Source organism: Gopherus flavomarginatus, chromosome 25 (assembly GCF_025201925.1).
Source record: "Gopherus flavomarginatus isolate rGopFla2 chromosome 25, rGopFla2.mat.asm, whole genome shotgun sequence".
NCBI lineage: Eukaryota > Metazoa > Chordata > Testudines > Testudinidae > Gopherus > Gopherus flavomarginatus.
The window spans coordinates 15,707,166-15,733,619 of record NC_066641.1 but is presented as its reverse complement, the minus strand read 5'-3'; the positions used below and the strand labels follow the sequence as shown (position 1 = coordinate 15,733,619).

Sequence of the window (26,454 nt, the reverse complement as noted above, 5' to 3'; positions counted from 1 at the left end):
AATGGGGCAGTGCATGGCAAGTGTAGAAATAAAACTGTCTAGTTTTTCAGCATGGTGCGCTGTGAGTTCAATGCAAAAGAGCTCATAGAAATAATACAGCTAAATCCACACAGTAGCTGTTTTGGGCATTTCATCCCCATTAGGTCTTGGCTGTTCAAGGGCTGTCTACCTGGAGAATACCTGGGGCTCAACAATCCTCTTTCATGGGTGGCTGTGTCTTGTCAAATCCACTAATGCACAGCAGAGGAGTCCAGGAGAACTAGTGAAGCTAAGCTGACCAGATGTCCGGATTTTATAGGGACAGTCCTGATATTCGAGACTGTCTTATTTAGGCACCTATTACACACACACCCATCACTTGCTATCTGTTCACCTGAAGTGAATCCCAGCTGCATATGTAATGGCAGGAGTAAGCCCTTGGAATTTATGCTGGAGTTGAAATAAATCTCAGATTGTTGCTTTTTACAGATACAGACTTAACACTGCTACCTCTGAGACTCAGGAAGAAAGTGATGAAATGTGAGAAGTTTTTCAAAAAAGGAGCCTTGCCCACTTCACACAATTTTACAGTAGCAGAACCATGGGACTTAAATACTCGAGATACTGTGTGCGCAAAGATCTGCTGCATATCCATTCACTACCAAACACTGTTCTGAAGTACAGCAAACTTCAGTAACGTAAAAGGGCAGGCGATCTGTCTTTATCCCTCCTGGGCAAAACTTACCCATATTGCAAGTTGCACTGCATTGCCGTCGACCACCATTTTCTTCACTTTAAAATCAACACCTGGTATGCAAAAGGGAGGGAAGCATTGTCAGGACAAACAGCGAGAGGCGTTGCTACTCTCTGCGTTTAGTTTAGTTGCTATGAAGTTCGCCGACATTTGCTACCTCACGACAGGGCGGAGGTACAGTCACTTCACAGCACCTAACACGGAGAGATGCATGAACACAAACACAGGCTGTGTGTGTTCATAACAGCCAGTTAGGAAAGCCTCCCGCTCCCCTTTCGGAGGCCTCTGCCGCGCTCCTTCCACTCCCAAATCCAGACCCCTACAGCCGGTGTCACAGGGGGCCTGGCTCCTTATCTCCTATTATCCATCTGCAACGCTGCAGGCTTGGGGGGCTCACCCTGGGGTGGCCTGGAGCCCGCGCACATATCCCCGAGTGCTAAGAGATCCCCGGGAGCCGAGTCAGGGCCGGGCCGGGCAAGCTCGCAGCACTCACCTATCGTGGGGTTCAAGTACGGCTCAAACGTGTCATCGGTGAATCTCAGCAAGAGACTGCGGGGAAAGGAGAGACAGGGTGAGCGGCCTCCCAGGACACCAACCCCCCGGCCCAGAAACCGGCCCCTCCGCACCTGGACTTCCCCACCGCGCTGTCCCCGAGCACCACCAGCTTCAGCGTGGCCATGGCCGGGCCCTGCGCAGCCGCCTCCGCACCCCGCACTGGCAGGGAGAGGGGGCCGGCGCCCCAGCTCCGCCCCAGCGCCTCCTCCCTGGGCCCTGTTGTGACCGGGCCGGAGAGCGCCATACACGCCGGCCCGCCCGCCCGATACAGCCTTTGATACACAACCTTCCACGGACCGGCGCGGGGACCGCGGGCTGGAGGCGAACTCGACCCCTGCTGCCTCTTCCCGGGGCTGAGGGAGGGAGGGACAGCGTGGGGGCGCGATTCTCCGGGATGGGGGGCAGCGGGGCGAGGAGAATCACCCCTGCGGGGCGCGCAGCTGGCACGCTCAAAGTGACCCGGCTGCTGAGTGTTGCTGGCAGAACCAGCTGATCCCAGCCCCTCCTATCAGGCTCAGCCCAGCGCTCGTGGGGCGAGAGAAGCAAGGCCCTGCCTAGAGCTGCGGAGCACTCCTGGGGGCTGCAGGGAGTGGCCCAGATCTGGCCATGTCCGACTATCAGATCTCAGTGGAGGAGCTGAACGACCTGCTGGCTAACGGCAGCGGCTGCTACAGCCTCCCCAGCGCGCACAGCAACGAGGTGGCACCCCGCATCCACGTGGGGAACGCGTGAGTCTGGGTGTGGGGGCTGAGGCCCAGGCAGTGGTCTCCCGAGCCAGCACAGCTGTGAACGGCCTGATTTGAGAGCGGGGACCTGGCGGGGGCGGAGGCGCGTGAGCCCAGGGTATGCGGGAAGCTGGGTTGCTGGTGACCCAGGGAGTCCGGCTCCCAATCCACTATCCGAATATTTGTGTGAGAACTTGCTTGGGGCCAGGGGCCTAGGAGGTCGTGGGTAGAGAAGGTCTGTGGGTTAGGATTATGTGACCCTTGGACGTTCATGGTAAAGGACCCTGGGAGTTCCTAGGTTGAAGTTAGGGTCGTGTGTGAGAGAGTTCAGAGCTGCAGGGCCCTGTGGTGTTTGCTGAAGGGTTTTGGTAGCCCACTGAAGTCCCAGAACTGGGAGATGTTAAAATAAAGGCTGCCAAAGCTAATCCAAGAGTGGGCTAAAAATGGATGAGAAATCTTGCTCACCAAGCTCAGCCCTGAATGTGACTGTGTCAGCACGAGCCTTTACTGTCCACCCACCCCGTGCAGCTGTCCTGAGGATTGCAGTCCAAGTTCTACAGTCCTGTACTCCACAATAGACACCCCACAGAAATGGGAGCAAATATTCAAGAGAATGTGTTATTTGCCCAAGAGATGACTCCTCATCTTTTTTTTGTTTTTTTAATTTTCTCAGCTGCTTGGGGGTAGGTTAGGTTGCCAACAACATTCTCCACCCTGTCTGGCAAAATGCCTGGGGCTGTTGCTGTTCTCAGCTGTAAGGTATTTACATTCACTCCACTCAGACTGCGGGTTCTATTCTCTGCTCTGCTTCTGACCTACTGAGAGACCTTGGGAAAGTCACTACATTGCTCTGTGCCTCGGTTTCCCATCTCAACCTTTGTCTTATCTGTTTAGACTTAAGATTTTGGGGGGAGAGGACTGTCTCTTGGTAGCTAAAGGTGGGGCTGTAGGTGCTAACATAATACAAATAAAAATAAAACTAGGACCTCCACCTTTATCCTAAACACAAAATAAGCTCTGCCTTTGTCCATAAGAACATAAGAATGGCCATATTGGATCAGACCAATGGTCCACCTAGCCCACCATCCTATATTCTGACAGTGGCTGGTGGCATATGCTCCAGGGGGAATGAACAGAACAGGGCAATTTCAAATGCCCCATCCGCTGTTGTCCAGTCCTAGCTTCTAGCAATCAGAGGCTTAGGAGCACCAAGAACGTGGGGTTGTGTCCCTGCCCATTGTAGCTAATAACCATTGATGGACACTCCTCCACAAATTTATCTAATTCTTTTTTTAACCTAGTTACACTTTTGGCCTTCACAACATCCCCTGGCAGTTTGCTCCATGGGTTGACTGTGCGCTGTGTGAAATACTTCTGTGTGTTAGTTTTAAAAACTGCTGCCTATTAATTTCATAGGGTGCCCCTGGTTCTTCTGTTATGTGAAGGGGTAAATAACACTTTTTCTTCACACCATTCATAATTTTATACACCTTTAACATATTGCATTGTAGTTGTCTCTTTTCTAAGATGAACAGTCCCAGTCTATTTAATCTCTTCTAATATGGAAGCTGTTCCATACCTTTAAGTTTTGTTGCCCTTCATAATTTTATACACCTTTAACATATTGCATTGTAGTTTTCTCTTTTCTAAGATGAACAGTCCCAGTCTATTTAATCTCTTCTAATATGGAAGCTGTTCCATACCTTTAAGTTTTGTTGCCCTTCTCTGTTCTTTTTCCAATATTAATATAGCTTTTTGGAGATGGGGCCGTATTCAAGCTGTTGGCGTACCATAGATTTATATTGTGATACTATGATATTTGCTGTCTTATTATCTTATCTTCTTACCTTTCCTATTGGTTCCCAACATTCTCTTTTTTACTGCTGCTGCACATTGAGCAGATGTTTTCAGGGAAATATCCACACTGACTCCAAGATCTCTTTTTTTGAGATATGTGTATAGTTGGGATTGTATTTTTCCAATGTGCATTACTTTGCATTTATCAGTATTGAATTTCATCTGCCATTTTGTTGCCCAGTTTTGTGAGATCCCTTTGTAATTCTTTGGAATCAGCTTTGGACTTACTACAAAAGAGCAGGTTAGACAAACACGTCGGAGATAGTCATAAGAACGGCCATACTGGGTCAGACCAAAGGTCCATCTAGCCCAGTATCTGTCTACCGACAGTGGCCAATGCCAGGTGCCCCAGAGGGAGTGAACCTAACAGGTAATGATCAAGTGATCTCTCTTCTGCCATCCATCTCCACCCTCTGACAAACAGAGGCTAGGGACACCATTCCTTACCCATCCTGGCTAATAGCCATTAATGGATTTAACCTCCATGAATTTATCCAGTTCTCTTTTAAACTCTGTTATAGTCCTAGCCTTCACAACCTCCTCAGGCAAGGAGTTCCACAGGTTTACTGTGCACTGTGTGAAGAACTCCCTTTTATTTGTTTTAAACTTGCTGCCCACTAATTTCATTTGGGCTACATCAGTGGTCTCCAAACTGTGGGTTGTGCCCTCCTAGGAGGGTGTGATGGAATGTCTGGGGTGGCGTGGTGAGGCCTGGGCCAGCACCCGTGGGAAATAATGGACTCTTTTTATTCTAGCAGACAAAAGTATAACAAAATCCAGTGGCTGGAAACTGAAGCCACCAAAGTTCAAACTGGAAATAAGATTCACATTTTTAACAATGAGGGCAATCAATCATTGGCACGGATTACCATGAGATATGGTAGACTTTCCATCCCTTGGAGTCTATAAATCAAAAATGAATGGCTTTCTACATTATGGGCTCTAGTTCAACCACAAGTCACTGGGCTACATGCAGGAATCATTGAGTGAAAATCTGTGGCTGTATTAGAGGAGGTCAGGCTAGATGATTGTAAAGGTTTCTTCTGGTTCTAAAATCTGTAACGTTTTCCTGTTGACTGGTTTCTTGATGTCTCACTCTGTCCCCCAGACCTCTGTATTGCTGTGAACCTCTATCCTAAACTGATGTATTGGATTTTCGTTTTGACAGTACTTGTATTGATTGTCATCCTGATAAGGATGTGAACTTGTCCTGGCCTCTCCTTGAAATCTTTCCCTCCTTTCTATGCCTTCTCCAGCTCCTTGTCCATCTTCCACTCTGTCCCAACATTAGCGTCCTTCCCTGCTTCTGTAGTTCTCTCTGCCTTTACCCCTCTGTCTGCCTGACCTCACTCATCACACTACCTGCTGATGTGTGCAAGGGCGGTGAGTTATATGGGCCCGTGGTGCCCATGCTCCAGGAATATTCAGGACCGAGGGGCCCGGCACCACCAATGTTTGGGCCAGGTCTCTCCCCTGGGCCTGCCTGCTGCCCCCATGCGCCGCCCCTGGAGTGTCTCCCAGCCCTGCCTGCCACCCCCAGGCAATTTAAAAGTGCCCAGGGACCCCTGGCTGCCACCATCAGCAGCACAGTGGGGCTAAGGTGGCTTCCTGCCTGCCCTCGCTCCGCACCACTCCAGGAAGCAGCCGACACACCCCTGTGGCCCTGGGGAGGGGAGAGGGGGCAGGATGTGTATGTCTGTGCACTGCCCCCACCCTGAGCGCCGACTCCACAGCTCCCGTTGACCAGGAACTACAGCCAATGGGAGCTGCAGGGGCGGTGCCTGTGGGCAGCGGTGCACCGGGCCCCCCCTGCCTAGGAGTTGCTGCCAGATGGGTGTGCAGGTCGCTTTTGGGAACCGCCCGAGGTAAGCTCCGCACCCCTCATCCTCTCCTGCACCCCTGCCCTAGCCCAGAGCCCGCACCCCAACTCCCTCAGAAAGCCTGCCCCCTGCACCGACTCCTGCATCCTAGCCCCCAGCCCAGAACCCGCACCCCCTCCCGCATCCAAGCTCCCTCCCAGAGCTTTAAGCAGGTGGGGGGGGGCGGGACTTAGACCCATTCCAGGCACAACCAAAAATTATACAAACCTGCTGCCCCTTGATGTGTGAATAACTTTCATGTATCTACTCCCAGAGCCCATCTGGTTTCATCTCCTGCCATTGTATGGGCATAGAGTCTTCAGCAGGCAAGGCAGCAATAAAATCTCTGTTAGTATATGCACGAAATAAATCACAGTCCTACCAAGGTTCTGACATGACATGTAATTTCGTCTACTTTGCTCTAGCACCCGGACAGAACAGAAAATTTGATACTAATTTGGAGTTGTCTGTTTGGCACGTGCTTCTGATAAGTAACATTGAAAAGCAGATCAGGTGTATGGACTCCACCAGATAGAGCAACAGTTTGGTATAAATCCACTTTACACCCTAATTTCCTGTGTTTTGTATGTTGCAAAAGAATATACGGCTTCCCTTTGGTGGGTGAGTGTGTGTGGGAGAGGAGGATCTTGTTTTTGGCAGGCTGGTAAGAGCCTAGTTGTTGTAGACGTGTCAGTCCCAGGATATTACAGAGACAAGGTACGTGAGGTAATAACTGGGACCAATGTCTGTTATTTAGAGAGACAAGCTTTTGAGCTACACAGAGCTCTTCTTCAAGTCTGGGAAAGGTGCTACAGACCCATATTGGTAGAACGACTCGCTCATGGGTGTGAAATCCATGCCTTGAGTGACACTGCATAGACAGCACTATGTCAACGGGTCGACACAGCTACCGCAGCTTGTTGTGGTGGCTTTACAGAGTGGCTAAATAGTGATTTTTACAGTAGTGCAGCTGTATCAGAACAGCCAGGCCACTGTAAGCTCGCTAGTGTAGACATGGCCTAAAGGGCTAGCAGCTGCGCTGCTGTAACACTGTACATGAAGACAAGCCCTCAGAGTGTCACAGCTAAATACAAGATCAAACAGATTGGATAGTCCCTTAGCACATATTCTAGGGGAAGTGACCCGTTAACACCCCTGTAGTCATAGAACAAAAAGGATGGGGGTTAGTGGGTTACAGATTGTTGAAATAAGCAATACATCCAGAGTCTTTATTAAATGAAATATGGCTTATTTCAACAATCTGCAACCCACTAACCCCCCTTCTTTTTGTCCTTTGACTACAGGGTGCTAATGGACCACTTCACCTTGAATGGTCCTGTAGTTTAGCATAAGTAGTTAGAATATGTGCTGTTTGATCTTGTATTTAGCTGTGACACCCAGAGCCCTTTCCCATACAGAAGAAGAGCTCTGTGTAGCTCAAAAGCTTGTCTCTCTCACCAACAGAAGTCGGTCCAGTAAAAGATACTACCTCATACACCTTGTCTCTTTGGGAAGAGTCTTAAAATGTAAAAATTTTGTTTGCATTTTTAAATCTGTGCTGGATATACACCTGGGGTGGGGGGGAGGTAAAGAGAGTCTGAAGATACTTCCCTTTAAATGGGGATTTCATAATTTCCATAGCAACATGTTGTGATATGACAAAGCTAGGATTATGACTTCACTGCAGGTTCAAACAAAAGGTAATGCTTGGTTAAGGATGGTACAAGCCCTTATCGAAACATAGAATATCAGGGATGGGAGGGACCTCAGAAGGTCATCTAGTCCAACCCCCTGCTCAAAGCAAGACCAATCCCCAGACAGATTTTTGCCCCAGATCCCTACATGACCCCTTCAAGGACTGAACTCATAACCCTGGGTTTAGCACACCAATGCTCAAACCACTGAGCTATCCCTCCCCCCCACATGTGAATCTTCACGGTAGAAATGGGGATTCTGGGAGTTAGTACAAGCTAATGACATTGTATTTATACAGACATTCTCTTTTTTTAATGTCTGCCTTATCATTAAAGTCTCTGTTCAAAATCTATTAAATCATTCAGGAAAGTAACTGTGGAGGACTATGGTATAGCATGATTTCTGTGTACTTTTGTATTGCTCTTATGTGGCAGTACAGAATGTCAGAATGGTGTGAATGTGTTGACAAATGAAAACAGTTATTTATTCTGGTTGTGGAACTGAAAGGTCAGCTCTCCAATTAATTTGATAAAATCTTACCCCAAAGTAACTTTCTGGTCTAGTGTCTATTTAACTTATTAAGTCAACCACAATAGCTCATACAAACTATGTCCTGCTAAAATGTTCTATTATACAATTGTTCTAATTCTAACAGTTCAGGTTGTGTAGCAAGTCCATATGAAGAAATTTTGAGTCATATCTTACATTACAATAGAACCATTTGAGTCTTCATTCCTACTAAGTAACAAATGTAAAAAAAATCTAGCTAAGTAGTTGGGCACTGACAGTCTATGTGAATTGAGATGGCTTGAATGGTTTGCATCTTGCTTTTGGCCCTTATGTAATCCTTGTCTCTTATTCTCTCCTGAGCTGTTGTCAAAGGTACTTTGCAAACACTGCAGCAAGATAGTGCTGGACAGCAGTACTGGTGAGTCTCATCTTATGCTGGGGTTACGTTCCGCTGTCAGTGCATAAAGTGAAAATCACATACAGTCAAAATTACATTGAGTGTAATGGCGGGAGGAATCGCCCGCACTATAGGTACAGTATTTAAATTATTTTTCTCTTTTTTTGTTTGTTGTTTTTTTTTTTTTTTTGCCGACTGCGCAAAGCTGAATTCGCACTTGTTAAATGCGTGTAAGATGAGACTCACCTGTATGGCAAACGTCTTGCCAAGAAGAATGAAGTGACTTGATTATTTGCTCTGACATTGAAACATCAACTCTGATCTGGATGGATCACTTCCTTTTTGGGATAGAGGGCCTGATTTATCACTGCCCAGTGGGAGCACTTACAAAAATATTTTTTCTTAGAGCAGTCACATCCCTGCAGGGTTTCAAACACAGGGAAATCACAAGCCCAGTGACTGGCATGTGGGCAGCTGGATTGTAACAGATGAATGAAAATATCTAAGCTGGATTCGGAATAAACTTTTGATTGAAAGCTGCTGGACTATTTCACATCGTGGTATGGCTGTTTTTTCTGTTTTTCATTGTGAAGGAATCATCCAGAGCTAAAAATGGGAGTGGTGTTAGAATATGCAGGGATCTCACTTAGCTCAGAAATTTAGAAAGGTGAGATTAAATTGGAACATAGTGCAATATGAACAATCCCTCTGTTGAGTGACTTAGTGCCAAAGCATTACATTTTCCATGTAATATGGAGTCTTGCAACCTTATCTGAACCCAGCAAATGTTGGGTTCAAGTCTGGTTGGGTCTGAAAACAACTCACCACTCCCTGGCTTGGGTCAGGTAATCTCTGATGACCTTCTTTTGCCTGCTGGGTCTATGTGGTGGCAGCTGCGTGTCCCACTCCTGCGGGCCCCCATCTCTTTGCTGCACTGTGGTATGAGGGGCTGACAAGTTGCAGTGCTATTCCCTCTGCAGCACACACAGTCCAGTGAGGCGGCAGTGACCAGTTGGAGGAGTCACACATCTGCGGCTGCACTGACCTTATGGGCATGCAGTGGCCGCAGACAGTTTGCAGGCATGCGAGCGGAAAGCCCCCACCAGACTGAGCTCCAAGTAGCAGCGCTAATGCAGGTTCGGGGGGAAGTATTGAGCTGGGCTTGGGCTGGGTCTGAAAATGAGGTGACTCAACACTCTTGGGCTTGGGTCGTGTTTGGGTGGGCTGTGGGTCTAGTTGAGTTCAGGTCAGGCTTTAAAATTAGGCCTGGACAGACCTCGAATATAATAGATGAAGGAAATAATTGATGACAACACAAAGATAAAACAGCAAAGGATAATAATTAAAAAGCATGTCCAGACAGTCCTAACCATTCAGGCAGGACAAGTTCCTCAAAATAGAGGCTCAAAGCAAAGGGTAAACACTGTTCACAGGTTACAACCAGTACAATTATATATTTTTCAGATAATAATGCAGCAGAATAATTACAAATACAGCATGAAATCTAAACCAGCTTCTGTGATTATGGAATTTTTCTAGATCATCCTCAATCTATTGAACAAATTTCATCGTTTTCCTCATATTAACACTGTTTTGAATTGCATCTCCAGGAAGTACTTCACAGAAAATAATTGTTTCTGACTATCTAGTACCAGTGAATCATAAATTCCTATCTGAATAGCATTACAAAAGAACAGGCATGTTTAAGGCTTTCCCAATGCATGTATTAATGTCTGAGAGCCAGACTTCCTGTATCTTAAGGCTACAGGATATTAATGTGGATGTGATTAGAGTCCTGCGCAGATACAAAATTTGTATCTGCATCCGTCCAAGATCTGCAAACATTGTTCGTGGATGGATATAAAGCAGATATCTGCAGATTTGCAGGCATCTAGATGTTAGGGTTCTTTTTTTACTTGCAGTAAGCTGCAGTGAATAATCTTAATACACAATTCTCAAATGTGTCCAAAGCATTTTAAAGAGTAATACACTCAGAGTCAGGCTGGGAGCAGACGCTGTGATGTTATGGCATAAAAAAGTAAATGCACAGAACACTCTTCAGCCTATTGGTTTGTGTGTTTGCATTTCCCCCTCATCTGGCCCTGTGCTGACATGGGCCATTTATCTTTTTTTTTCTTTTTCCTTTCCTTTTTTACTGAAGAAATCTGTGTCCTGTGAAAATTGCTGTTCTGTCAAAAAGCAAGCAAATCTTGCATATGTGACAGCATCACTTCTGCACTGCTGGCAGAGAAACTGTTGTATTTCAAACTGTGTTTTGGAAACCTATAAGCACCTCAAGCCACATCTCCAGAATATGTATTTGGTAACAAGATCTTGCTAAGGAAATCTGAGTCTGGTTCATGGTGCCCATCTGAGCACAAGAATTTTAGAAAGTACTTGTTCCTTCATGAGGAACTGGAAGTACACTTCAGTTTATCCTGCATTTGTCGTATGTAGGAAGTGCATGTATTTGGGCCTGTCATCCCATGGCAATAGACAGGCTAAGATAAATGAGTTGCTAATGGCTGCCCACTAATTATAGGGCACTTAATCTTTTGTTGGTGTCTTGCTCACATGTTTAAGCTGTTGGTAGAGGTGTTGAGAAGAAAATTGACGTGTATGAATATCCCAGTAAGAATTGAGTTGTGCTGTCACTGAGGATACTGGTAGGCAGAATGGAGAAATTATTAGTGAATTCTGTCTTGTAGCAAGGCTTGAACTATAACTCTTTTTATTTGTTGGGTTGGCTGGCTGCATGAGTGATGTTGCATTACAGTCTTACTTAAGACTATTTGCCATTAACAGCTGCCATATGTGCCTTTAGGACTGGAATTTTGTGGAAGGTAAACATGATCTGTGGTAGGAAGAAAGACACACTCAGGTAACCGTGTACTAATATTACAGGGCCAGAATGGGGAGAGTTCTATATTCAGAGCAGATAAGATTCCGTGAGCTGCTTAGGGGAAAAGAAGCCGATCCTGCTTTCCTTTCCCAGAGACCATCTCCTTGCTCTGTTTCTCAGGAGCCAATGTTTGAGGGTGAAACAATGAAACTGAAATGTAAGAAGTGGGATTTTCTGGGACTGTTTGAAAATGGAATTATTTGTTCTACAATAAGCAGAGGCCAAGCTTTGCTCTGTGCTTCCACTAAGTGTACTGATAAGAACCTTCGGTATAACTCTATGAAACTCATTTACTGTGTAAGGAATAGAGACCAGTCTCTAGTGTTCAGACACAGGAGTTCCTACTGTCCTTAAAGCTCTCTTATTCCTTCAGAACCCAAAGGACTTCCATCAATACAAATGTCCAATATGAGAAGAAAGGACAAGGCATACACTACAGAATGAACGTTTTTCCTTTCGGCCTTGTTTTTATAGCATTTACTGTTCTGTTCCAAGTCGACTTCCCCTGGCATTGAGGCTCATCCCTTGGCACAGCTGTTATCCTGCCAGACAGAAAATTAGCCAACTTTTGTTTGGATAACAGATGAAAGTCCTTAAAATGATTTGGCGCATTGCCATGATTATTGGGTACACATGGCAGAACATGTAGAAAATTTGCTCACACATGAGGATTCGTCTGCAGTGTGCACTCTTACTGAAAAAGGGGAACAGTCACAGGGGAAATGGAGAAGGTTTATATGTTCATTATCTAACATTTTGTTATGTGTTAACTGTGAGCTAATTTCTGCAGAACCTCCAAGTCCAGAGTGTAGGTTCAGTTTGGGTACAATTTACTAATTCAGATTTTATTTATCTATTTAGATTTCTAATAAAAAGGCGTCCATCCAAAAGCTGTGGGCACCTTGCCAAAACTTAGAAACCCATCAAAAAATATACAGCACTTATGCTTATCTAAAGCTCAAGCACTGTTAAAATCTCTTGAGTCTGCTAAATGGGGTTGGAGCTGTTGAGAGAAGCAGCTTTCCCATAAGATTTGTGTTTCCAGATTCAGCTGGAAACATGGTGAAAGCCGATTTTTCACCGTAGTTCAGCTCTTCTGGTTCCAGTCTTGGAAAAATGAATGTACACAAATGGGGCAGGTGAGTAGGGGAGTTGTCTGAAAGGTTCAGAGCCCTGAAAGTTTGGTTTGATTTTGTTTCCAAAAGCAGGTTAAGATTTGGGATGGAGGATGCTGGTGGTTTCTGTTTCCTTTGAACTACTTTGCCTATTCCTAATATAAATTCTAATGCAGAGAGCAGAGCACTGTCGTGATAGATTCATGGTTGCCTGTGTTGCTATGCAGATCGGCTTTTGCCATTTGTACCAACTGGAGTTTTTTTAGGTCATGTGTCTTCATTCCTACATTTAATGCATTGTGATAATCAAGCCTGGAGGGCATGAACACATTTATCATCATGCCCAGGTCTGTACCCGATAGGAGGAGTGCAGTCTTCTGGCCAGTTGCAGGTGGAAATGTTTTTTTTTTTTGTTTTGGGGGTTGTTAGGGGTTTTTTTTGGCCACCATGGGTTTTTTGGTACATCTGTACCCCGATATAACGTGACCCGATATTACACGAATTCGGATATAACATGGTAAAACAGCGCTCTGGGGGGGTGGGGCTGCACACTCTGGCAGATCAAAGCAAGTTCGATATAACGCAGTTTCACCTATAACGCAGTAAGATGTTTTTGGCTCCCGAGGACAGCGTTATATTGGGGTAAAGGTGTATCTGATAGAATTGAGGAGTCTGAAGGGACCTATAAGCTGTGGGCCAACTTTTACAATGTATGGACAATGAGGCAAATACTTCAAAATGTTTCCATTTTCCTAAAATTATAGCCTCCCTTTTGCTTGGGTTCATCTTTTGCCAGATGCTGATTTCAGCTGAGATTGAGAGCAGGGAGCTGGCTGTTTAATACTGGCACTGCAGCACATGTTGTCACACCAGCTCTCAGTAGCTTCATGGATATTGAATAATATGGAGCAAGGATTGAACTTCTTGTGATTCTGTAGGCAAGGCCTTTGGAGGTGGAGGAACAATTACCCAGAACAACCCCCTGAGTTTGTTCAGTCTGAGAGGAAGGACCTAGCCATTTCAAGGTGTTTTCATTTACCCCTGCATGTTCTTGGAGGTAGGTCGAGGGTATTTGGCAATAAACAGTATCAGATGCCACAGAGGATGAATGTGAATGGAATTCCCTTGCCTGTGGGCCATCCACTAGAGCAGGGGTGGGGAACCTTTTTTCTATCACGGGCCATTGACCCACATAAAAAAATCAATCGCAGGCCACATGCAAGTAAAAAGCAACTTAATTTAGGTGTTTTTTTAGAGAGAGAAATATAAAACATTCAACTTACCCACCCGAGGCTTCCCCCCCCAGTGGGGCGAGCCAGCGCTCGTGGCTCCAGCCCCACGGAGGGGTATGAGGGGAGGGCACTGAGGGTATGGCTACACTTGAAATGGCAGCGCTTTGAAGTGTGAGTGTAGTCAGAGCGCCAGCGCTGGGGGAGAGCTCTCCCAGCGCTGCACGTAAACCACATCCCTTATGGGTGTAGCTTGCAGCGCTGGGAGCCGCGCTCCCAGCGCTGCAGCACTGATTACACTGAGGCTTTACAGTGCTGTATCTTGCAGCGCTCAGGGGGGTGTTTTTTCACACCCCTGAGTGCAAAAGTTGCAGCGCTGTAAAGTGCCAGTGTAGCCATGGCCTTAGACTTGCCATGGGCCGCATGAAATTAAGCAACAGGGCAGATCCAACCCATGGGTCGTAGGTTCTCCACCTTAGCCCTAGAGCAACATGTTCTATCTCTGTACTGTGTCCTGGCCTGAAGCCTGGCAGGGGGATCCAGGATGCTGGCAGCTGGTGCTGTAGGCTGTTTTTAACTGTTTCTCGATTATCTTGTGTAGAAAAAGGCTAAACAAGGAGCAGTGACTTGCACGGCCTCCTTCATAACATCCATGATGGTTTCTTAGTACTGCTCAGACTTACATATTTTAGAGGGAGTGGTGGATTCCTCTTGTCACAGAAGGTATTGACAGCCTGTGGGGTCCCAGATGTTCTCTACTCACCCACTGCCAAGGAAGGCAGGGCTTAGTCACCAGTGGTGACCATGGTAGCTCGCAGTACATATGTGACTACAGCCTGTGTGAACAGGCTAAAAATATGATAAACTTTTGAGATAAAAATCTGTAGGAGACTCACTGGTGAGTGCAGAGTGTTGAGTAACTATCCTGTTGGGATCCAGGCCCACTGCTAAAGGACCTCCCCCCAGTCTAAGGGGAGGATCCACAGGACCTGGAAGCCAAGTGATTCCAGGAGACAACTAATGAAATAACAGGGACAGGAGTAGCAATATCCTTGAGAACTTGTGGAGGATGGGAAGGGGCAAATATAGTACCTATCTATAAAAAAGAGGAATAAGGACAACCCAGGGAATTATAGACCAGTCAGCTTAACTTTGGTATCTGGAAAGATAATGGAGCAAATAATCAAACAATCAGTTTGTAACCACCTAGAAGATAAAAAGGTGATAACAATCAATGTGTTATAAAGAGGAGGGTGATAAATTAATTCTCCTTAACTGCTGAGGACGGGACAAGAAGTAATCTTAAATTGCAGCAAAGGAGATTTAGATTGGACATTAGGAAAAACTTTCTAACTTGAGTAGTTAAGCACTGGAACAAATTACCAAGGGAGGTTGTCTAACCTGTTCTTAAAAATTTTCAATGATGGAGATTCCACAAACACCTCTCGGGGATGGTCTAGGTAATACCGAGTCCTGCCTCAGTGCAGGGGACTGAACTAGATGATCCATTCAGTCCTACATTTCTGTAATTCTGTGGGCAGCAGGGGGCTTTGTTATAGATTCTGAGGGCACTTGAAAATACTGAGCATTTGCCCTCTTTTTATGTGATTTGCTAAGCCCCAATTGTTTTCTTGATACTTCTTACTTTCCAGGTTCATAGCCAAGAATATCATGAGGTTGCAGCGCCTGGGCATAACCCACATCCTGAATGCAGCAGAGGGAAAATCCTTCATGCATGTGAACACTAATGCAGAGTTCTACGAAGGCACAGGCATCACCTACCATGGCATTAAAGCTAATGACACCCAAGAATTTAACCTCAGTTGCTATTTTGAGGAGGCAGCTGACTTTATTGACAGTGCACTGTCCCAGAAGGATGGTAAGGCATCTCCAAGAGTTTCTCTGCCCTGTTTTCTAGCCAGTATGTGAATTTACTGGCCATTTGTTTCATTGTTTGAAATACTCCTTTTTTCTTTCCTCAGTTTTTCAGTGGAACAGAAACCAAAGCATTCAGATCAGGACTTAGACTTCTTGGTGAGGAGTTTAGGGCACTTGAATATACAATGTAGAATTTGCTGTGTATGAACAGAGCCCCTCAATGTATGAAACAATGGAAAACTGCCACAGCAGTGGGTAATTTGGGGAGAGTAAAACAGCTGGTTCATCTTAGCAATGAAAGTGTCAAGGAAAAATCATATTGGAAATGCCATGCTAGGAAGAAAGGCTTTAATATTTCCTGAACATATTAGTGGATCAGAATGGAAAATCTGGAAAGTAACACAGGACCCAAACACTAATTTAAGACAGTAAAAATCATAAATCAGAGTCAGGAAGGACATTGTAAAATGCAACACTCAGCTTGCAACACAAGCTAATATTAGAGATGCAGATTAAATGCCAATAACACATGCAAGAGTGGATAATTTCTTAGCATAGGGTAGAGGTAGTCAATAGGTGGACTGCAGGCCAAATCTGCACCACAAGATGCTTTGGAACAGACCACAAAATCTTTTTATTTACTTGTTATCATTATTGTTGTTGTTTTTATATTATTTTCTCTGGAGTCTGGACATTGAGTATACCTTGACCAAGAAATTTGGATCTTGACAAAAAATAGTTGATACCCCTGGCATAGGGCACCTATGTATTTTTGAAAATCCCACTAGGCATCTAAATATCTTTAAATACCTGGCCCCTATTGTTTGTGAGTATCTAAACCCCACTCTCTCAGTGGTTAGGGTTAGGGTTTGTCTGTTTGTCAGAGGGTGGACATGGATGGCAGGAGAGAGATCACTTGATCATTACCTGTTCTGTTCACTCCCTCTGGAGCACCTGACATTGGCCACTGTCGGTAGACAGGATACTGGGCTGTATGGACCTTTGGTCTGACCCAGTATGCCTGTTCTTATGTTAGGAGCTCACTTAGCAGGGGTAGAGGGTATATTATATTTTATATGATTGTGAAGGAAGTCTACCTTTTTTAAAAGGGTATTTTATTATTGCATCATAGCCACCAGCATGGCTTTTTCTTTATTCAATATCCTGACAGTGGGCATAAGTTTTCACACTCTTGAAACAAATGCAACTAAAATCAGTTAAATTATGATCCATAGGCTTCATCCATCAATCCATTCTGAGCGGCTGTTTCCTTTGTCAACAGCTCTATTTGCACAAGGCTCAGAGGGAATATCCTTGGGTTTTTTTACCCCTCCATGTGGCAGCTACAGCAGTTGCCTACCTTGAATAGTGATATTAGGAAGGTATTCCATTTATTTTGCTGACTTTTTTGCAATAAAAGTTGTTGTTTTTTGAAAAAAGCTAATTCTGCTGTGTTCAATGCTTTTCATTTCATCTCTTTTCCCCCTGCAAATTCTATTCTGTTTCCCTCAGCTGGAAATGAGGAGTCATACCAGTATTTTCCCAATTGGGTCCTTTCTCACAGATTAATTAACAGTTTTCTACATTGAACAGCATTTGCTGTCTGCACCCCATTCACCAAAAACAGGCAAACCTTTTAGGATTTTATTAATTGTTCCTCTGTTGTTTGCTTGGTCATCTTTAGATGTAGCATGAATGCTCAGAAAGTAGGACAGAAGATAAGGACCAAAAACTCCAGCTCAAAGGCAGCAGGTTTTATGCATGTCAGGGGAACCGCTGACATTTTCAGATGTTTTAACACAACTGACTCAGTGCTGCTTCTTTCTCCTCTGGGGTCTCCTTCATATATAACTGAGGTGGAAACCATAGCAAGGGAGTCTGAAGAGGTTACACGACAGGCAGAAATCTTAGGGAATTCAAGGTTTGGGGTTTGCTTTTTTTTTTCGGAGCCCTCATTTTAACAGTAATAAAAAATCAACAATGACCCAGTCAGCTCCTAGGTGAACCGTGCAAGGAAAGTGAGTTCGTAACTAAGGAGAAGGAGGGAGGGTAGCTGTCTTGACTGTACATGCCCTTAGAACGCCCTGCTCATTGCTTTACTCATCATGGGGCCAGATGTGAAGTGAGATGTATCAGCTTACTCTTTTATGGGCTAAATTTGGAGCTAAATTTGGAGATGACATGTAGGATTTGGTGTAAATTACACAGTGTAAGATTCTGTAATATACACACAAGGGGGTGGTACAGAAGAAGGTATAAATTATACCAATTGAGACGGCCTCTAGACAGACATGAATTTGGGCCATCTGTACAATTTCCTCATCAGGAGAAGATTATAGACTTTACCAAGGCCCCAGTGCTTGTACAGAGGGCAAGGTTAATCTACTCTAGAGTTGAATGTTACAGCCCTTAGTATGAGTGAAATTGTAAGGGCATTAATTAATGTTTGTTCAGTACTTTGAAGGTATAAAGCAGGTTGAGTGCTGAGTAATCCAAATGACTCTGCAGAAGGTATTGTAGTAGCTCCAATGTTTCTGAACAAGAAGAAATGGTAACTGGGAATTGGTGTAGCAGCTCCTCTGATTAAACATTTCTTTGGGACTCTATTAAAGAGAAAGGGAAAGGTTGACACTTTCCCATGCTGGTTCCAAACACTGTCACTGGTCAGAGTATCGGAACAGTAGATAAAAGCTGTCTCTAGTTTGAATAAACCGACTGCTGTCTGAGTAAAAAAACAACGCCTGAATCATGAGATTTTTAGCTCTGAGAACTCTGACTTCAGATGGATTATCTGGTTGTGGTATGTGCCCCCTGGAATTTCTGCTGCACCAAATTATCTTAAACATTTTCAAATGGAAGTTCTGGTATAATAGTAGATACCTTTCTGCTCCACAGAGTCCCAGGAAAACTTGCTGCAATGCTGCAAAGCAAAGCTTGTAACATGGGCCTCCTCTGTACTGAAATCTTAGAGGTCCAGAGTGCAGTAGTTCAGCTTGTACTTCTCATCAGCTCATTATTTCTACTTACCTTGTATTTCTTCACATGCTCCCAATGACTTTCTCAGCCCACATCTGAACAGCTGAAAAGTTTTGCAGAGGAGGGGAGAGAACTCTTTCTAGGATGTCCAGGGGGATCTGCCTTTGGCATATTTTTATTTTTTTGGAGGGAGTTAGGGGACCGGCAACCTACAGTTTGGTCAATCTGATGAATTCCAAAAGCAAGAACTTACCTCTTCCTAATAGTGTTGTGAGCCAGGGAAACAGGCCTGCACTGGGAAGGAGAGTTTAGGAAGTCCAGGCAGTTGGGGTGAACTGTAGTAAAGGCATGGAAGTCCTGCTACACCTGCTCAATTTGGATGGTGCTCACAGAAATGTGGATAATAGTGATAAAATTACTCTGAATTTTCAGTGCCCTTGTTAATTCTGATAGGGCTCCTTAAGTCTCAGGTGCTGTTATGCCACTTCTGATCTACCTGTCTAGTTATTATGCAAAAAGTAATAGACTTTTAGCTACGCTAAAGGTCCATTCCAGTTATTAAATAAATCCATTGTTAAAATTATTTGTATTGTAGGGTAGTGCTGGGAGTTCATCGGCTTCACTCCCCTTCCTTTTTCTGAAAGGTCACCAGCCTTTCCTTCATTCCTGTAGTGATAGTGATAACTTTTCTCCAATACTGCAATGATGAGCAAAGAAGGAAAGGGAAGTGGCTCCAAGTTCCATTAATAAATATTATAGACATAAAGGAGAGTGGTTAGGAGATCAGCCTTTAAATTAACACGAAGGTTGTAATGCTGATGTTCCTAAAAAATTCTCTCAAGGATCTCAGTAGCCCAAGGCAAATATGCTAAGAGCCTTTTCTCTGCGGCAGTTCACAATAAACTGGCTTTCATGAGAGAAATGTGTGACTCCTCTGTCCTCTTCCCTCTACTGTGGGTTTGTTGGGGTCAGCGTCTCCCCTGTGTTTAGGGAGAGGTTCTGTCTTTGGAAACATGGGCCAGTGAGTAGTCACATGACAGCAAACCAACTTGGGCCAGATTTCAAACAGGGAGAATGGTGGTGATGTTTTATTTCATTTCTTATTGGTTATTTATCTACAGCACATTCACCACAAATAGCTGGAGTAATGGCATTCAGAATCCTGTATCAGTCAGCTGGCCGCATTCTGTTTGCTCTTGGTGCAGGTATGTTTTCTAACTGGGTTCTGCTGGCTATTGATGCTGCATAGTCAGCACTTTCATTTGTATCCTGTATGCTGAATGGGCAGCTTCTCTAAAATGAGAGCGTTTACATGCTAATGTGACTTCAGAAGCAGAGACCTGGCAGTAGCAGAGGAAGGTGTAACTGAGGTAGAGACATAGGAAGTGCTAGGATAACAGTGTAAAGGATGTGTATCTTGCTTTGTGAAATGCGTTGTATCCAAACAACAACCCATGTTTATCCCATGCATCTGAAGTCTTGCATACTTTTAATTCTGTGGTTTTAATTTCTCTACCACATTGGTCCTTCTGCAGAAAATGAAGTTAGGGAGTCCTGCAGGCTGCTAACCTTATTGTAGACCGAAAGATTGCAGGAGCTTAGCAAATGGAAGGAGTCCAATTCTTCTCTCTTTGGAAACAAATATGATATTTTCTGCTTTAATTTGTACAGGTGTTTATTATGTGTAATTGTTTTGCAGTTTGCTGGATGATGGCGTGGCTGCTAACAGAGACACAGTACCTGTCTTCTAGCTGAGCCATTCAAAATTCAGTCATTGGGCTGCTGAAGGACCAATGTTATTCTGTTCATTTATCCTTCCATCAAAGGTGTTTCTGTAGTGCTTCCCAGGGTAGTCTCAGTTATAGTCTGTTGTTTTCTTTATGTTCTCTCTGTACAGGCCGGGTGTTCGTGCACTGCCGTGAAGGCTACAGCCGCTCCCCAACACTGGTCATTGCTTATCTTATGCTTCGCCAGAATATGGATGTCAAGTCTGCAGTGAGCGCTGTCCGGCAGAAGCGAGAGATTGGGCCCAATGATGGCTTCCTGAAGCAGCTCTGCCAACTTAATGAGAGATTAGTGAAGGAGGGCAAACTGAAGCCCTAAACCGAGGAGCTGCATTTTCTCAGAGGGGCTCTCCTGACTGTCAAAGGGTGCACATTAGGTGCTTTAGATACCCAAAGTTAAACTGCTAGGCTAGGTCATGCAGTGCGAGGGAGGCAGAGTCCCTTCTTATCTAGTGAAAGTATCTTCCACATGTCTGGGTCTGCCCTTTAAAATAGCACAAAGCTCCATCACTCCTAGGAGTGTTGCACTAAAGAAAGTTCTTTAGAGGGATAATTCCAACAACGTATCAGCTGTCATCACATGTGTTTCTTTCAGAGCCCACTGGAGGTCCCATGACATACGTACTTCGCATTGACTTTGGATGTCATTTATTTAAGCTTCATGTTCTTGAATCCCACCAGTGCAACTCAGCCGCATGGGTGCCCAAGAGCAGAAACGCACCTCCCTTCACTTGCTTTTAATTGAAGTACTGTATTTTTAAAAGAGTATCTCACAAACTCACAGGTGCCTAAAGTCTGAGTGTAGGAGCTTGCAAAGATAGAGAAGTATATATGCAAATACACAGATGCACTTACCCCTATTACTGTGTACAGCTTTGTGTGTGGTGTGGATATATACAATACAGTATACGTACAGGGCTTGAGTGTGGCAGTAAAGCCATCCAGAGTCTGATGTTAATACAAGTACCCTTGTAAATAGAGTTTGTATATCTGTTATTTGTGTTTATTATTAAGTAGAAACAAAAATGTTGTATTTTTTTCATCTTAAAATTTAGAGGGAAAAGTAAAATATAGAGAGCAGGTATCAAAGGAAAGAATCGAATGTGAGGAGCAGAGAATGGGAGTGCTTAGGTATGTTGATACTTGGTATGGGTATAAGAACCTGAACAGAAGACACACACAATGTGAACTGACTGCTCATGAGGGGTTTTAGTGAATTTCAGGTTCTTTTTTCTTTAACCTCACTATTATTTATATTGACCCTGGAAAGCTTGAACCTGAAATCTTTCTCCTCACTGAAATATTTTCCCTTCAAGAAGCACACACACTGATTGCTTATTGTAAGATGCCCATTGTAAGGGACAGCACATTCTGCCTTGAAGTAGGATTGCACTGTTTGTGTTTAAAGAGAGATGAGCCCTGTTGCCCATCACATGGACATGGCAAACATTTACTTCCAAGTGGTTGATATCTTTAGCCTCTCTTAGACGCTGCCCTGTTGAGTCACTGCAGTATCTGGAGTGTAAGCTGCTTCGTTTACAGTGTGTATGTTGGCTGAGTGTGCAAACATAACTTTAAAGGCTTGCAAAGTGCTGTACATGTACTCAGGGCCTCACTGGTGCACCCCTAGAATTGTTGGTAATGCTATCAGAACCCTGCATATACTTGTTCAGTTTTTCTGTGTGATTTTATGTATTTAAAGGATAACATTTTAACAAGAAAAGCTCTTGTATTATTGATGCACGCAATGCCCAGCACTAGGTTGTTCTTTTTGTGTATTCGATTTTTTTAACCATGTGTCATTTCCTGATCTATTTTTATTTTAATATTTCGTACACTTAGTTTGGTTTCAAGAAAGTTGTGGGTTGGGTCACTTGGCCTATGACTCCATATGTGACTTCTCTAGTCAAAAACAGGGCTTGCTTCAGTTTCTTTGCATAGGATAGGGATAGCCAAAAAATAGTCCAGCTAGCCCCGTACCCTACCTTTGTCAGCGGCTAGTACCAGATGCTTCCACAGACAAATGACCTCATAATGGATAATTATGGAAAAATCAGCACATGGAATTCAGTACATACTATCTACTGAATCCTGTGCATTTAGTGATTGGCATTTGTCCTGAAGCAGGAGGGTTTACATCCTTTATAGAATTTTATCATATCTAATGCATTTGGGGATACTTTTCACTATCAGTATAAATGTCTGATTTTTAAAAAACCATTACTTTCGTATATTGTGGTAGTGCGTTTCACAGGTTAATTATGTTTGTGTAAAAGTCTTTCCTGTTGATCAGATTTTTAAATCTATTGCCTTTTAATTTCCTTGGTTGCCCATTTTTCTGGTATTATGAAAGATGGTGAAAAGGAACATCTGCCTTATCTTTTCTACATTACTCATTTTCCATTTTGCATACTACAATCTTGTTTACAGATAAAGCTGTTTTTCTACTTGTATTGATGGAACAGAGCTTTTATCTCTTTACCTACATCAGTGTATTGCAAATATAAATCCAAATAATATAGAAAATATGTATACACACCCCCACTCTCTTTTGGCTTTGATTTGGCATTTAGAAGGTAGGGCTCCAACCCAATGAGTGATCTAAAAAGAATTTTATTATTAAGCATTAGATTTTTTTTTCCACAGATGCTCCTAGATTAATCTGTTTAGTTAGTGGGAGTGTGATCAGAAATATCCAGGAACGATCTCAGTGTTTTTTGTTGGAATAGTAGAGTCCATCTGCTTTGTGGTGGTGATAGGATTTGCACAGCTCTGTATTGTCTTGATGAACCACCTAAAAGCAGGTGGAGAGATTGCTGCTCGCAGTTGGCATATGACTAAAATGAACTGGAAATCAAGACAGATAAGAGAAATATGGAGATATTTTTCATCTGTTTATAGGACCTTTTCAGAGTTCATTTGCAATGATGTAATATCACTAACTTCAGTGGCATAACATCTGATTTACCCCAGTGTAAAAGATCAGAACCAGGTCTTAAGTGTTCACACTTGGCAGATCTGGTGTCTATTGAGGATGAATAAAAGATGCCTGTGGGAAAGGAATTAACCCAAACGCAAGCTCTCGAACATTATATCCTATAGTGAGTTACTGAGTAGTTTGACTCATACATGAAACTGATTCCTTGTTTCCTATCCATTCTCTTTGTTCTGCTCATAGTCTTGAAAAGTATAGTTAGATTATAACTTGTCATGTCACATGTACTCCTCCAGTCTTTCATCTGTTCTTTCAGTTTAAGTCCTTTAATGTTGCACAGTATTCCGCAGATTGCAGCTGTCAGAGAAGAGCTCTTAGTTCTAAATTTAATCCCATAATCATGTTATGCTTCTTAGTGCATCTCTTTGACTGTAGGTGCCAGATCTTATTAAAAGGAAAAAAATAGAGATTTCTTCCATCATAAGATGAAATGGACAAAGTACCAAAAAATACTGTGCCTTTTTACTGAAACTGGAGTGGAGCTGCTCACTGCTGCTGTGTGTTCCTTACTGGCGTGACCATTGAGAAATATATTTTTAAGCACAGAAGAACAGGTAAGTAGGAACGTGGTGCAGTACCAGTGATTAAACTGTTTTAGCTGTAACCAAGAATGCTGCTTCTGGATTTGTTGATATAAGTTTTATCTTTAAATAACAGAACTTTGCTTTTTGTCAGAGTAAATACAATCAGAGCTTTGGAGAAGAGAGGATGCCTCTTCAGGATACAAACCTGTCACAGAGCAAGTACATCTACCATGCCAGACCCAATATAACAAGAACAAAAGCAGTTGCTTTTTGCTTTGCAGGAATGTTTTGGGTTTCTTTGATGATTTACTAAAAAAGCAACTCCAGTAGGTAATGAGTCCTCTAAAATATCATTGTTGTTTGCAAACACTGTTCTCATGCTTCAGACAGAACCAAAAATGTCCCAGCAATTTCCCTACTACAGGGGCAGGGTTTATAGTTTAGAGAAGAGGATGATGTGTGGGACTTTGCTTTAATATTCACAAACCTTTTTGTACTTTTTTGTTGTCATCATCTTTTGGCCATGCAACAAAAACACAGCTGTTTACAACAGAACTGCAACACTTCTGCATGTCACACTACAGCAACTTATAGTACAGCCAGAAATTAGTTCATGAATGGGTGCCGTTGCAACTGGGTATGGTGAACAAGTGGTTTCCTGTAAATGGCAAACATTTTGCAAAACTAGTTCAGAGTTTGAGAGGTAGGCTGTAAATGCAGGACTAGTAGCCAGTAACTACTGTGTTCCAGTTCCATTTTGACTCATTGTATGATGCTGGACTGGTCACCTTTCTCCTATAAAATGGAAACAATACTTACCTACCTCACAGGCGTGTTGAGGATTAACTAATGGTTAGAAAGTGCTTTGAAGATTAAAAGCACTATATAAATGCTGAGTATTATGCAATCTTTGACTTGAAAATCTTCTGTCACATGTATGTTTCTTCCAACAAGAAGGAATCATTGCAATAGATGTGACAGTGGCAATGCTTTATAGTCAGTCATTTAATATTTACAATGAACTCTCTCTTGGTCAGGGCCGGTTAAAATCCCTGATGCAGGAGTGAGTACAAACAGCAGGAATTTTACTTTCTCCAATTTTATTAAAATGAGTTTTACTAGTTTGACTGTGCTAAAATAATTTTGTTCATGCATCCATGTCATGGGCTCTGCCAATGTGGAAAACTGAAAATAGAACAGACCTGGGTGGTAGTAACTTCCATGCATTTATTATTGGAAATTGGTAACCTTGTGTTCTGTGATATCCCAACGCCAAACATAAATGGGCAACTTCTGCCCTACAGTGTTTTCTATGGGAATTTGGAATTTAAATGTAACTTTCAAGCTGTTAGTACAACCCACAAACTTTAAAAAGAAATCCAGATCTATACCAATAGATCTACGTATATGGCATTGATCTATACAAACACAACCTGCACTGGCTTTCTGTTGAAAATCTCAGCTCTCTGTTTCCATCCACTGGGATTAGCAATTGTACAGGTTTGTCAATGAGCCATTCTTATCTCCTTTGATGTACACTTTAAGGCTCCTGTACTACTGGAGTTGGAAAAAAGGGTTACAGCCAAAGAGCTTTCTGTACAGGATACTGAAGAGGAAAATGTACGGGACACGCAGTTATATACTGAGCAGGTTCTTTTCCTTTATCTTGGTTGGAAGGTTGGAGCTCCTGGTGTTCAGTAAGAGGAGTTTTGTTCCTTTATGTGGCGATCACTCCAATTAGAAAAATCAAATGTACAATGCTCATGTTTTGTGCTGTGACAGAATAAATTACCAGAGTTAAATTGTTTGTTCTGTACAGTTTGTTGTGGTGTTTTGCAAAACAAAAAAACAAATATGTTTTAGCAATGTGCAATAAAGTATATATGGTGCAGTTGGCATGATGAACACTGAGGTGTAATCTGCATGGAGTTGCAGCAGTTCTCAAGGGGAATGTCACAGATGGCCATAATTACAGCAAATGAGAGGAGCTGCCTCACACCTGAAGAGAGATTCTCAATAGAATATGGCTTCTGTGGACATTATGGGAACAATCAAACAATTTGCATGGTTACCTGGGTTCTATGTACATACAATCTGGGTTTAGTCCCCACAAGTTGCCTGATACTTATGGGCACATTCTGTACAAATGCAGAAGGGCAGAAAAGGGGAGGATTTGTCCTAAACACAAAATTAAAATGTTTTTATTATTAAAAAAATTTTTGGAGATGCTGGAGCAGCCCTGATTTGACAGTTATCTGTTAAAGCTCCTTCTACTTCCCCTTGTTGCAGTCTGGGCAGAAATGTTCTTTCCAGAAATTAACTGTTCAAAAATAGGACTTTTAAAAATTTCATTACAAGCCTCCACCTTGCTGAAAAGCCACAGCCTTTGGGACTGAGCTTAGTGTGTCCTGCTAGTGTCTCAAGTTATACCAATTGCTATAAGATGTCAGCAGCTGTCAACTGCAATTAAATGTTTGAAAGTTAATTACCCAAATCCATATCAACTGTAGCTTACATTTTCAAAACACTAAACAATATTCTACTTTATTAAACACAGTCAGTGTTTAGGCCCTGCTAAGATGTTTATAATTTCATGAAAAGGGGACTCCCTCTATCTGGCCCCTTTTCTGTGGTGAGCCAGTCCTTTTCTTCCATCTCCGATGCTGGACACAAATAATGCTTTCCAAGTAGTTCTTGTTACATTATGTGCTGTAACTACC

General features: G+C 43.4%; 2 protein-coding genes across 7 annotated transcripts in view; one reads left to right on the top strand and one right to left on the bottom strand.

The window, feature by feature from the left end:
* Positions 1–1,645, bottom strand: part of LOC127040667 (ras-related protein Rab-18-B-like) — a 28,161-nt gene extending 26,516 nt beyond the window's left edge. For all 6 annotated transcript variants that reach the window (XR_007771500.1, XM_050935135.1, XM_050935139.1 and 3 more), the window contains exons 1-3: positions 1,360–1,645; positions 1,227–1,282; positions 725–786 (exon numbers count right to left, since the gene is read on the bottom strand). Coding sequence is in view for 5 of the 6 variants with exons in the window: in XM_050935135.1 (XP_050791092.1) it covers positions 725–786; positions 1,227–1,282; positions 1,360–1,532 (291 nt within the window). In the remaining variant the exon portion in view is untranslated. The remainder of the gene's footprint in view (positions 1–724; positions 787–1,226; positions 1,283–1,359) is intronic.
* Positions 1,646–1,669: 24 nt separating this feature from the next.
* Positions 1,670–25,970, top strand: DUSP3 (dual specificity phosphatase 3). The gene is made up of 3 exons (XM_050935127.1): positions 1,670–2,016; positions 15,230–15,456; positions 20,329–25,970. Exons 1-3 carry the CDS (start codon positions 1,895–1,897, stop codon positions 20,532–20,534), a joined length of 555 nt encoding a protein of 184 aa, XP_050791084.1. The 5' UTR covers positions 1,670–1,894; the 3' UTR covers positions 20,535–25,970.
* Positions 25,971–26,454: the final 484 nt, after the last annotated feature.

Bases quoted from the DNA above. Each gene is read 5' to 3' on its own strand.
- DUSP3 (XM_050935127.1), top strand. From the start codon at position 1,895: ATGTCCGACTATCAGATCTCAGTGGAGGAGCTGAACGACCTGCTGGCT. The intron at 2,017-15,229 runs GTGAGTCTGGGT...CTTACTTTCCAG, and splicing joins CGCATCCACGTGGGGAACGC to GTTCATAGCCAAGAATATCA. The intron at 15,457-20,328 runs GTAAGGCATCTC...CTCTCTGTACAG, and splicing joins TGCACTGTCCCAGAAGGATG to GCCGGGTGTTCGTGCACTGC.